The 12633-nt window shown below is 33.8% G+C and overlaps 2 protein-coding genes across 2 annotated transcripts; both read left to right on the forward strand.

Annotated features, from left to right (window-relative positions):
* The first annotated feature begins 997 nt into the window (after positions 1 to 997).
* Positions 998 to 2792, forward strand: LOC130976060 (zinc finger BED domain-containing protein RICESLEEPER 2-like). The gene is made up of 4 exons (XM_057900808.1): positions 998 to 1055; positions 1456 to 1589; positions 1692 to 2573; positions 2655 to 2792. Exons 1-4 carry the CDS (start codon positions 998 to 1000, stop codon positions 2790 to 2792), a joined length of 1212 nt encoding a protein of 403 aa, XP_057756791.1.
* Positions 2793 to 10199: 7407 nt separating this feature from the next.
* Positions 10200 to 11829, forward strand: LOC130976066 (uncharacterized). Its single transcript, XM_057900816.1, has 4 exons — positions 10200 to 10474; positions 10586 to 10964; positions 11076 to 11603; positions 11701 to 11829. The coding sequence occupies exons 1-4, from the start codon at positions 10200 to 10202 to the stop codon at positions 11827 to 11829; spliced, it is 1311 nt and encodes a 436-aa protein (XP_057756799.1).
* The last annotated feature ends 804 nt before the right edge of the window (positions 11830 to 12633 follow it).

A 12633-nucleotide genomic window follows, 5' to 3' on the forward strand; every position in this document is an offset into this window, starting at 1 on the left:
GACCAGGAATGGCATTTAAGTTGTGAGAACATAGCAAAATTCGTTGCTTCCAGGTTGTTATTACTTTTGGTGTCAATAATAGTAATTCAGTGATGCTATTGTTTGGCACAAATTTCTTTGGCACCACAAAACTTCCTTATATAGATAGATAACATCAACCTTGTGCTACTTTATGAATCAAAATACATAGTTATTCATCACTTGTTCAATTTTTGAGAGACGAATTAATATAGAGTAGCTCAGCTAGAAAGCCTTGGATTGTGGCTGCTAGTGTTGGAGTTGTGGAGGCTTTAAAGGACCAAAGAGTGTGCATGTGTATGATAAATAATGCCATTGGTGGATCTAGATTGCATTATTTGATTCTGAGGGAGAATTTTGTAGCTTAAGCCTAATCAATTAGTGAGTCATTCTTCTTGTTCTTCATTTGTATATATAGCTATATCAACAAGTGTGATAATGGTGGAGGATGCATGGTTCATATGAAATCCTGCTTGCAAAATAATGGGGTAAAGAAAATAATATCAAGAAATTTCTTGAGATAATTTTATGTTTGATGGGATTATATGGTATCTAACACTAACATGATTAGTGTTGTGAATTACGAATGATTAAGCACTCTTAATAACTTTTAGTTACGAATGATTCCTACACTTTATTATATGTACTTATTTCTAGAATCATTCAGAAGAGTCCCATCATTTTCACCTTTCTTTTTTCACCTTTTACCCTATTTTTGTTGTCTATGGCTGTGATATTTTGTGCTGGAGTGGATGAAACAAAATTATAAATGCAGTGGACCAATATAGTTGTCATAGAAGGTAGATTTTTTAGTCATTTCTAATGTGTATATAGTTGTCATATTAGTTTAATTTGTTGAATTTTGCAGTTGCATATACCTATTTAGATAAGATGAATAATTAATATGAATTAATGAATGTTGTTGTTGCTATAGAATTTTAATACACATTATTTGGATATGATTAGGAAATTTATAAACATGGATGATGAAGTTGTTTCTGAGACTCCTGTTCAAGCTTCTGGTAGTGTTGATTCTGGTAAAAGATCTAATGTTTAGAGATTTTTTAAGAAGATTGGAAAAGACAGAGATGGTATTGAAAAGGCTGAATGCAATTTTTGTCATCATGAATACAAAATTGGAAAAAATCCAAAAACTAAGAATGGTTACGGGACTTCTCATCTGAGTCGTCATATAGTTTCTTGTAAATCTATACCCCTCAATATTAGATTTGATGATGATATAGAGGGTTTGCCAACTAAAATTGATCAGAATGTTCATAGAAAAAAAACTCGCTCAGGCTATAGCAAAACATGATCTTGTGTTTAGCTTTGTTGAGTATGAGGGTATTAGAGATTGGATTAATTACATTAGTCCAACGATTATAATGCCTTCTAGAAACACTTTAGTTTCAGATCTTCAAATGATTTATTCAACAGAAAAAGAGAAATTGAGGCAGAAGATGTCTAGGATACCTAATAGAATTTGTTTGACATCTGATGTGTGGACATCATCTACCACTGAAGGATATATTTGTCTGACAGCTCATTTTGTTGATGAGAATTGGCGACTAGTGAGTAAGATTTTGAATTTTTGTCGAATGATTCCTCCCCATACTGGAACCGATATGGAAGCAGTCTTATTTAACTCTTTGAAGCAATGGGGTATTGATTAGAAAGTATTCTCTATTACTTTAGATAATGCTTCTGCAAATGACAACATGCAAAACATCTTAAAAACTTATCTACGTAAGCAGAATAGTTTGCTTTGCGATGGAGAATATTTTCATGTGCGTTGCTCCGCTCACATTTTAAATTTGATTGTGCAAGAAGGGTTAAAGGTGGCTGCTGGAGCTTTATTTAAAATAAGAGAGAGTGTGAAATATGTGAAAGCTTCTGATGGGAGAATGATGAAATTTAAAGATTGTGTGCAGCAAGCAGAAATTAAAGAAGGTGTTGGTCTAAAATCAGATGTTCCAACTCGATGGAATTCTACATATATGATGTTGGAAAGTGCAATTAAATTTGAAAAAGCGTTTGACATCCTTAGTGTTGTAGATGGAGCTTATAAAGATTGTCCGACAAATGAAGAATGGAGCTTAGCAAAAAAAATGTGTGAATTTTTAGAGCCATTTTATGAAACTACAAACCTCATTTCGGGTTCATCATATCCAACATCAAATTTGTATTTTATGCAAGTTTGGAAAATTGAATGTCTTTTGGAAGACAATCAAACTTGTGATGATGTTGTTATTATGAACATGGCTTTCAGAATGAAGATGAAGTTTGATAAATATTGGAAGGATTATAGCACTGTCTTGGCTTTTGGGGCAATTCTTGATCCTCGATTAAAGTTAAAGTTCTTGAGGTTTTGTTACAAAAAACTAGATCCTTCAACCTTTGAATTGAAGGCAAATGAAGTATTGGAGAAATTTAAAAGGTTGTATGGAGAGTACATAAATACTTTTGGTGGTTCAACAATTTCTCAAAGTAGTAATCAATCTCCTATGTCACCTGAAGAAGGAAGGCTTACAAAGAAGAGCAAAATGGTGATGAAGGTATTTAATTTTAATATAGTATTATTTTTCTCCTATTATGTTTATTCGTTACTTAAATAATTTTTATACTACATCTTTTAGGAGTTCAGAGAATTTGACTGTGAAACCCAAACTTCCAAGGATAAAGATGAATTAGAGATTTATCTAAAAGAAGGTTTGATTCACACCAATGAAGATGATTTGAAGTATGATGTGCTGAATTTTTTGAAGATTAATTAGGATAGATTTTCCACTCTGTCAGTTATAGCCAGAGATGTTTTAAGTATTCCCATCACTACGGTAGCATCTGAGTCTGCATTCAGTATTGGTGGACGTGTTTTAACAAAATATAGAAGTTCCACTCTTCATGCGCATGTTCAAATGCTTATTTGCACAAGGAGTTGGTTACATGGATTTGTTCCAAATCATGATGGTAAATATTTATGCTATTTTTTTCAAATAATATTTTAAATTAAATTTCTAACTATTTTTTAATTGGTTGATTTTAGATGATGAAATTGGTGAAATTCATGAAGAAGAAGTGTCAACAGAAACGATGCATCCCCCTCAACATTCATAATTTTAGATGATGAATTTTTGTGTCAACTTTATTTTAATTTTCTAGAGACATTATTGATGGTAAATACTAGAGAGTAAGAAAAAGGGTGATGAGACAGTAAATGCCATGTTTGATTTCTTGCTATATATAGTTAAAAGTTGGATTTAATATGATCAATGTACATTATTAACATTTATTTTTCAATTTTTTTATTTTTACGCATAAAAATGATAAAGGGATAAAACAAACTAATGACTTTTAATAAGTTTTATGTGTGTTATTGAAATAGAGAATGTAAAAAAAAAGATTTAGGTAACCCATTGGTTGGCCCTAGGACTTTTGGCCCATGAGGGCTTTTGGCCCTGAGGGCTTTTTAAAAATTTGACCCTATTAGTTAAAGGGCTTTTTATTCTTCTGGCCCTATAAAGTAGGGCCAAAGTCTTATAGGGCCTAACATATTGACACCACTAGTTATCTAAGAGCATTAGATAGAACATATATAGATGTGACTGTTCCTGAAGAAGATAAATCAAGATACCAAACAAGAAAAAGTAAAATATCAACCAACGTTCTAGGCGTATGCAATTGAGATATGAATTTTGTGTATATATTTAGTGGATGAGAAAAATTTGCATTGGATTCAAGAGTCCTTAGAAATGTTATTTTACGTCATAATCATCTCAAGATACCAATTGTCTAATAGTTAATTTTTAGATAACAAAAACATTTCAAAATTTTAGTTCATACAAATTTCTTAATCCTCATAACGTATCTCTTTTAACTTGTAGAAAATTATTATTTAGTGGATGATGGTTATACTAATTGTAACGGGTTTTTAGAACCAAACAGACATACTCGATGCCATGTACAAGAATGGGCCCATGAAAAATATGTGCCTAGAAACTTTTGAGAATATTTTAACAAGAAGCACTCTTCAGTTAGGAACATAATTGAGTATTATTTTGGTTTACTTAAAAAGAGATGGGCAATTTTGAGGAGTCTTTGTTTCTACAAAATTAAGACACAAATAGAATAATAATTGCTTATTGTCTACTGTAAAATTTTATTCGGCATAATATGGACTCCGATCCTAAGGAAGACATATTACTTGAAGATGAGCAAATACTTATTGGAGAGGAGCATAATGGCAATAAAGATGGCGACGATGAGATGATTGACAATATAGAAGGCAACAACGAATGAACTGCTTGGTGAGACAACTTAGCAAATAAAATGTACAATTAGTGGATGCATAGCCGAATCAATTAGTTGGTTTATTTGTTTGTATGTGTGCTTTATTTGAATTATTATGCTAATTTGTTGTCTTGGATATTTATCATAAGACCTAATAGTGAAACTGAAATCATTGTTGGTGTTGTGTTTTGACTACCTGTATCACTTGCTTTAAATGTATTTTATATGTGTTTTATTTGAATTAGTATGAGATTTTGTTTACAATGATGTGATCATGTGTTTAGGATGCCCATTTGAATTTTGATTGAGTTAATCTAGATTATAAAGACAAATGGACAAACATGTCTAGCCTGATGAAGAGATCGAGACATTTGTTAGTTTATGGAGGAGCTTGTCAGTGAAGGAAGAAGAGCCAATGCGAGTCCGTTTAAACCTGGATCTTTTGAGAAACTTGCTGCAAAAATGAATGAGAGGTTTTCAAGTGGTGATTTTCAAATAAATCATTGCAAGAATAAGGTTAAAAAGCTTTAAAAAATATCAATTTGTTGCTGACATGACATCCTGAAGCAATTTTTGGATGAGATGATGTAATGCAATATGTGGTTGTGGACAACAAAAAAAATTCTAACTACATATATAAAGGTTAGTTTACATGTTTAATTTGATTGACTTAATTTTATTTTACTTGACATTACACAACTTTTCAAGATTTAAACTCAATTACATTACATAACTTTTCACGATCTAAACTCAATAAACTAGCATTATCCTGAGAAGTAACTAATAATTTCGACATTTTCTAATGTCAATGTTGTAATAACATGTTGGAGTTTTGTTCTCACCAAAAGAACACGTTATTTATAAATACAAGAAATAAAAAGAAACAATAATCAGAAAGTGTTCAACAAGATAAAATAACTTAAGAAAAAAAGAAAATAACAAAGATAACCTGCTAAGACAGGAATGATAGCTACCCAAATAATATACATTCTTTTCTCTTTACACATGCTTAATACAAATAACCATACATTCTTAATAACCATAATCATAACTTAATGCTACACATGCTTAATACAAATAATGTGCATTCTTATCTCTTTGCATTGATTATTTGTAATAAATTAGAATAGAAAAATTGAATTACTGCTTAAAAATGCAAAACTGAAGACTTTTTTGGAATTCTTTTACCATAGATTGAACCATATAGCTGTGAAAATCATATTTTAATGTGAGGTTGTGATTCTGCCATAAATAAGAAAAAGAGATTGAGTAAAGGAGTATAAAAAAGTAGTGATGCATTTATACTAAAAAATTCAGAAATCCAAGTCATGAATACTAAAAAAATTAGTGATGCATTAATACTAAAAAAAACTAGTGATGCATGAATACTAGAAAATTCAACATCCTTCTCTGCCTTCTCCTATCCATCAAAATCAAACAATCCACCAATACATGTTATTGAATCATTCAATACCATGTTCCATAATCATATATACTTGTACAAAATAAAAAAAAAAAACATAGCAAAAGACAAAAAATTTCTATACCTCAATCTTAGATTCTGTGGGTTCATCGTCATATCTGCATCATCAACATTTTTTGCATATGAAATTTCTCAATAACAAGTTAGCAATAAACAAATTGAAGAAGCAAAATAAAGATCTCTAACTAAGCATTGAATATAAAACCGGTATCTAACAAATAATTTTGTAACAATAACCAAATCAGAACCTCAAAATAAAAAATAAAAAAAAAGCCTAATAGTGAACATAACAAATCCATCGAAAAAACACAGATAATATTTTAAATTTTAATCTTCACAAACTCTAATTTATGCATATAAAATAGAGCTAACCCCATATCAAGATCATCGTAGTCATTGTCAGCCATGGTGAATTCGCAGAGAAGAGAGAAAACTAAAATCCCAAGTCAAAGCTTGCATGCTTATACTAAATCCCTCTTTTAGATTTCAGATTTTAGATTTAAGAAGATGAGAAAGAAGAGAGACTGAGTTACCAGAAATAGAAGATGACTTGGTAGCGGCGCGGAAAGCAGGCGACGTTAATAAACCGTTATTTTACGGTTTATTTTATAGTGAATTGAGTAGATTTTATTCCTTATTCTCACACTTATTCATAGAATTCGCATGTTTCACATTTTCCTTCCTAATTTTGTGCTATGATTGAAAACATGCTTCTTTGGCCTTAAATTTGCTAATTTTAGTCATCTCTTATTACCATTCGATGTTGTGATATATTTGTTAAGTGTTTTCAAGGTTTATGGGGCAGGAATGACTTAGAAGATAGAAAGGAAGCATGCAAAAGTGGAAGGAATACAAGAAATTGAAGAAATCGCTAAGTTGTCAATCCTTACCTCTTCATACTAAATCGGTCATAACTTGAGCTACAGAGGTCCGAATGAGGCAGTTTCAGTTGTGTTAAAAAGCTAATATCCGAGGCATCAAAATGATATGAAATTTGACATAGTTGCCTTGCAGTTAGGTGACACATACGCGTGGTATGACGCGTACACGTTATTGATGCGGCAGACAATCGACGCGTACGCGTGGGCGACGCGTACGCATGACCAAGTTTTTGTTCAGCGACGCCTACGCGTGACAGAGCGTCACGTGTTGTACGTATCAGAAATCGTTGGGGGCAATTTCTGGGCTATTTTTGGCCCAGTTTCAAGCCCGAAAATTAAGATTAGAGGTTGTAGAGTTGAGCAGAAGGGGAATTCATTCACTTTCATTATTTACATAATTTTAGGTTTTAGATGTAGTTTTCTAAAGAGAGAGGCTCTCTTCTCTCTCTAGGTTTTAGGATTTTTAGTCTCGTTCCTTCTCAATTTCAAAATTCTATCTTGCTTTAATTTAGTTTTCTTCTACCCCAATTTGTTCTAGCACTTTAGTTATCTATTTCTTTTATTGATTCCTTTATTTTGCTAATTTAGCTTATGAATTCTTCATGTTAGATTCAATTTTCTTATTAATGCAATTTGAGACATTTCATGTTTATTGCTTCTTTCTTCAATTGTTATTATTGATTCCTTGTAATTGTTGGTCTTAGATGTTACATTCTCTTATTGCTTTTCTATGCTTTTACTTTGTGCCTTCTAAGTGTTTGATAAAATGCTTGGGTGGATTTTAATTTAGCTTTTTGTTTTCTTAGCTTGGATTGAGTAATTTGGAGACTCTTGAATTGTCAAAGTCTCTTATTGGTTGGTGATTGAAAGTTGCTAGTTGGGTTGAGCTTCACTAACTCTAGTCTTTGATTAGGACTTGTGAACTCAAGTTGATTTACTCACTTGACTTTCCTTCAATTGTTAGAGGTTAACTAAGTGAGAGTATTTTGCTATTACCTTCACAATTGACAATGATAATGAGGATAGGAATTCCGATTCTCAACCTTTGCTAGGACTTTTCTTAGTTGTTAGTTTATTTTCTTGTCATTTACATTCCTTGTTCAACATTTAAAAAACCCCAAAAATATACTTTCTCATAACCAATAATAAATACACTTCCCTGCAATTCCTTGATAAACGGCTCGAGGTTTAAATACTTCGGTTTATTTTTATTGGGTTTGCATTGTGACAAACAAATTAAATGTTGATTGAGGTTTAATTGTCGGTTTAGAACTATACTTGCAACACGATATTTTTGTGAAAATCTTTACCGATATTTTTCCTCCGTCAAATTATTGGCGTCGTTGCCGGAGAATTGCAAACGTATGCCTTATTATTGGTTATTGTGAATATTGGGAATATTTTTGCATTTTCGTTTCTTTGTTAGTTGTTTCTAGTTTTAAGAGTTTATTTTCATTATTTCTTATTAGTTTTTGTTTTTATTTTCTCTTGTTACTATAAATTCTCACCCCTTTGGCTATGAGTGTGGTTATAATTATGTTGTAGGAAGTGAAGATTACAATGAAGGCTTGCATCAAGGATGAGACAATCAAAGATGGGAGGAGCCACAAGGATTTGATCAACCCTCTTGGCAACAACCGCCTCCAATGTACTATGAGCAACAACCATTCTATGATGCATACCAAGACAATGGTTATGGTGGACCTATTCATGACAATCAACAACAACCACCATATACCTATGAACCCCCTCCTCAATATAGCCCTCATCAACCACCATACTCACAAGCCCCATGTTACAAACACCCCCATATGACCCTAATCCATATCCCCCATACCAACCACCTTATGAGCCATATGAACCATACATAGAACCACCACAATTCCAACCCAATTACTCCAAAAAACCACCATCTCAATATACACCACCTTTAATGTATGAAAATTTTCAACCACAAGATGAATTTTTTTTTCCACCACAACCCTCCATAGGAGAATGTCTATATTATTAATCCAAGAGCACTATGTTCCTACCTATGATAGCCAAGCGGAACGAGAGCCACAAGATCATTTTTTGGAAGCAATGGGTCGACTTCAAGCATCCATCCATCAAATAGAGCGCGAGGAAAGACGAAAAACACACGAAGCTCTCATGGCTAACAAATCTTAACTTGAGAATGAGGGACTGGAGTTTGTTGTGCAACAAGTGAAAAAGATAGAGAGTGTTGAACTGCCACATCCTTATCAAGATGAACCACCTTCCTATCATGAACCCTTTCTCCCATATAATGAACCCTCCTCTCCACCCCAAGCCTCAATAGATGATTCTCTCACTTCACTACTTCAAGAGAAAAGAGATATGTAGCAGATGACAATAGAGTTCATAACTACCTTGACCGAGGTAGTAGATAATTTAGCTTCACTACACTTCAACACTCAAATTACTCCCATGGCTACATGTGGAGAATCTAATGAAAAACATAGCATGAGGGATAAACTAGAAATGCCGGTGGGAAGTGAGGAATGTGGCTTTGTATTGGAACAATTAGAGGAAGCCATAATTATTGAAGAGGAAGAAGTGGTTGAAGACTTAGGAGATGCTGAACCTCCATGGGAATCTAGAGTTGTAGAGTATTCCTCCAAGAAGTTTGAATTTGATGTTGAGGAGGGTAGTGCACAACCTCCAAGGCATGTTCCCTATGAAGAATTGGATGGAATAGATCAAGAAGCAAGTTCCCTTGGTGATGATGACCATGAATCAAGCCATCCTAGTCATGAATTTGCATCCATAAATGAACTTCTTGAGTTTGAAGAGCCTCCTCCCGATGATATTGAAAGCAACATTGAGCCTCCTCCACCGTTTGTTACTTAATATTATTATTGCCACTGCTGTTATCTAATATCAGATAGTGTACAGAGTTAGTTAGTGTGACAGCAACTTCACATAGTTATAGTGTAGCTATAAATAGATAGTTATAAAGCTTGTATTCTTTGAGATTCTTCATTAATGCAAGTTTCATTGCCTAAATTCTTCTCTCCTTCTCTAATCATGTGTTCTTCTCCAATCTCACATGCATTTTTTCACATGGTGTGGTGAGCGTGGATGGAAGAACCTGGAGATTACATGTTGAAGAATAGGCAGCTTATTCTCTAATTCATAGTCATTTGGCTAGATTTGAGAAAAATTGAAGAGTTCAGCTTCACGAATGAAGCAATTTCTCTGTTCTTCTCTGATTCTTCTATTTTTCTTCAATCAGATCTGGAATTGTCTTCCTCGATCATATCTGAAATTATCTTCTTCAATTGTTCTCCTCTCATTCTTCATTTCTTCCTCTATTTTCTTTTCTTCTTCTCTCTTGAACTCACACAACAGTGTTTGATGAGAGCTTCGTTAATTCACCTTTCTTCATGGTGACATAATGAGTATTTCGATCAACGAGATTGAGAGAAAAAGGTTGCGAGCCAATTGGTGAAACTCGCACCTATAGCTGAGAAATTAGGAAGCAGATTTGGACTGGATTTGTTGGCGCGATGGATGCTCAGCAGTTTGCGGCATTTTTCTGTCAAGTTGCACAGATCCAGAGTCATCTCAATAAGACAAATCCGAATCAAGATCTTTCAAGTCTTTTCTACATTTTGCTGTCTGAAAATCCAGGTATACCTATTACCAATGTCACACTCACTGGTTCAAATTATAGTGCATGGAGCAAAGCTATTATGAACGCACTTTATTCGAAGAATAAATTCAAATTTGTTGATGGCACTATTCCTAAGCCTGAGAAAATAGATCCAAATTTTATGGCGTGGTAACGATGTAACACGTATGTGGTAGCCTGGATTAATTTCTCCTTGAGCCCTGACATATATCAGAGTGTTTTATAGAATAATGTAGCTTATGATTTGTAGAACGATCTTAGGCATCGGTACTACTACCAAGGAGATATGTTTAGAGTAGCTGAGTTAACTGAGGAGATTTATGCGCTCAAACAGGGAGACATGTCCGTTACCACCTATTTTACTAGGCTTAAGAACCTTTGGGAAGAGGTTGATGAATTTAGATCGATTCTTGGATGTGACTGCGTTAAGTGTGAGTGTGATTTAGGCGTAGTAAGGCAGCAAAGGGAAGAAGATAGAGTCACAAAGTTTCTTCGAGGTCTTGGAGAACAGTATTCAACTGTTAAGTCTCAAGTGATGCTAATGGATGAATTGCCTAGTTTTAACAAAATTCTGTCCATTATTACTCAGCAGGAGAGGCAACTCTTCAGTTTTGATAATGCTTTAGATACAAAAATTTTGGTAAGCTCCTCAGCCTCTTCTTCTTAGAATAAAGTGAAAGGAAAAGGCAAAGGAAACAAAAGTCAACCTAACAAAGGGCGAAATAAGTTGTACTGTACTCATTGTGAAAAGAGTGGACACATGGTGGATAATTGCTACAAGAAGCATGGTTATCCACCAAACTTCAAGCCTCAGTTTGATAAGAAAAATCTTGTTCTTAATTGTATGACAGCAGCTGATGCTTCTGAAGATGATAATGACAATATCAGCATTCATCAACTGGTAAGGAGTGAACCGACCATTAATGAATTTACTCTAGACCAAAGAGAAGCGCTTCTAGCATTGCTCAGCAGACAAGATCAATCTCATTCTCATAACATTAGCCAGATTTCAACCAAAAATGATCTTTCACCTCATAAAGCTAGAATGCTGCATATTTTGCATTTTGAATCTCATGTCATGGCTCTAAATATTTCAACTCAGAAACACAAGCCTTGGGTTATAGACACTGGTGCTACGGACCATGTGTCATATTCTTTGGCAGATTTTCAAAATTATTTCAAGATAGATCCTATTGTTGTTAGATTACCCAATGGTGCTCTCACAACAAGCTGCATTATGGGAACCATTGTGTTTTCTAATGATCTTTACCTTACAAATGTATTGTTCATCCCTACTTTCAATTTCAAACACATTTCGATTTCAAAGCTCACTGCATTGTAAAATGAGTTTTACTGACAAAGATTGTGAAATCCAGGATCTGCACACTTTGAGGGTGATTCGTGTAGCTAGTAATGTTGATGGTCTCTACATTCTGCACAAGGAAATCAAGACTCTCCCTCATATCATAGCAGTTTCTCGCAACCACATTTCAGGCTCTTTATGACATGTTAGACTAGGGCATTCATCGCATGATAGACTAGTTGCATTACAAAAATAATTTGAATTCATTGATTGTACAATAAGTAAAACACCTTGTCATTCATGTCATTTAGATAAACAAAAGAGATCACCATTTTCTGTTAGTTCAAATGTAGCAGCCACTGTGTTTGACATTCTTCATATTGACATTTGGGGACCTATGTCCATTTCCTCCTTTACTAAAAAATGTTATTTTCTCACTATAGTAGATGATTGTTCTCGTTTCACTTGGATTTTATTCATGAAAACTAGGCAGAATTTTCACAGTTAGTTAAGGGCTTTGTTGTTTTTGCTAAAACTCAATTTTATGCTAATGTTAAAACAATTCTCACATATAATGGCCCTGAGTTCTTAATGCCTACATTTTACAACTCTACTGGTATTACACACCAAAGGAAACACCATAATAGAATGGGATTGTTGAGCGTAAGCATCAGCACATTCTTAATGTGGCTCGTGCTCTCATGACTCATGCTCATTTGCCAAAATCATTTTGGAATTATAGTGTTGGGCATGCAGATTATCTAATAAACAGATTATGCACTCCTTTTTTGAAAAATAAATCTCCTTATCAAGTTCTCTACAAGTGTCTACCAGATATTTTAAATATCAAAGTCTTTGGTTGCTTAGCCTATGCTAGCATTCTTAGCAGACACAGAGGTAAACTAGATCCAAGAGCCAGGAAATGTCTGCATCTTGGATTCAGGGATGGTACAAAGGGCTATCTACTATTCGATTTGCAAACTCGAGAAATTTTTCTATGTCGATA

This window comes from Arachis stenosperma, chromosome 1 (genome assembly GCF_014773155.1).
Source record: "Arachis stenosperma cultivar V10309 chromosome 1, arast.V10309.gnm1.PFL2, whole genome shotgun sequence".
Lineage (NCBI taxonomy): Eukaryota > Viridiplantae > Streptophyta > Magnoliopsida > Fabales > Fabaceae > Arachis > Arachis stenosperma.

Bases quoted from the DNA above. Each gene is read 5' to 3' on its own strand.
- LOC130976060 (XM_057900808.1), top strand. From the start codon at position 998: ATGGATGATGAAGTTGTTTCTGAGACTCCTGTTCAAGCTTCTGGTAGT. The intron at 1,056-1,455 runs GTAAAAGATCTA...TTTATTCAACAG, and splicing joins TTCTGGTAGTGTTGATTCTG to AAAAAGAGAAATTGAGGCAG. The intron at 1,590-1,691 runs GTGAGTAAGATT...GGTATTGATTAG, and splicing joins TTGATGAGAATTGGCGACTA to AAAGTATTCTCTATTACTTT.
- LOC130976066 (XM_057900816.1), top strand. From the start codon at position 10,200: ATGGATGCTCAGCAGTTTGCGGCATTTTTCTGTCAAGTTGCACAGATC. The intron at 10,965-11,075 runs GTAAGCTCCTCA...CATTGTGAAAAG, and splicing joins CTTTAGATACAAAAATTTTG to AGTGGACACATGGTGGATAA. The intron at 11,604-11,700 runs GTATTGTTCATC...TGTGAAATCCAG, and splicing joins ATGATCTTTACCTTACAAAT to GATCTGCACACTTTGAGGGT.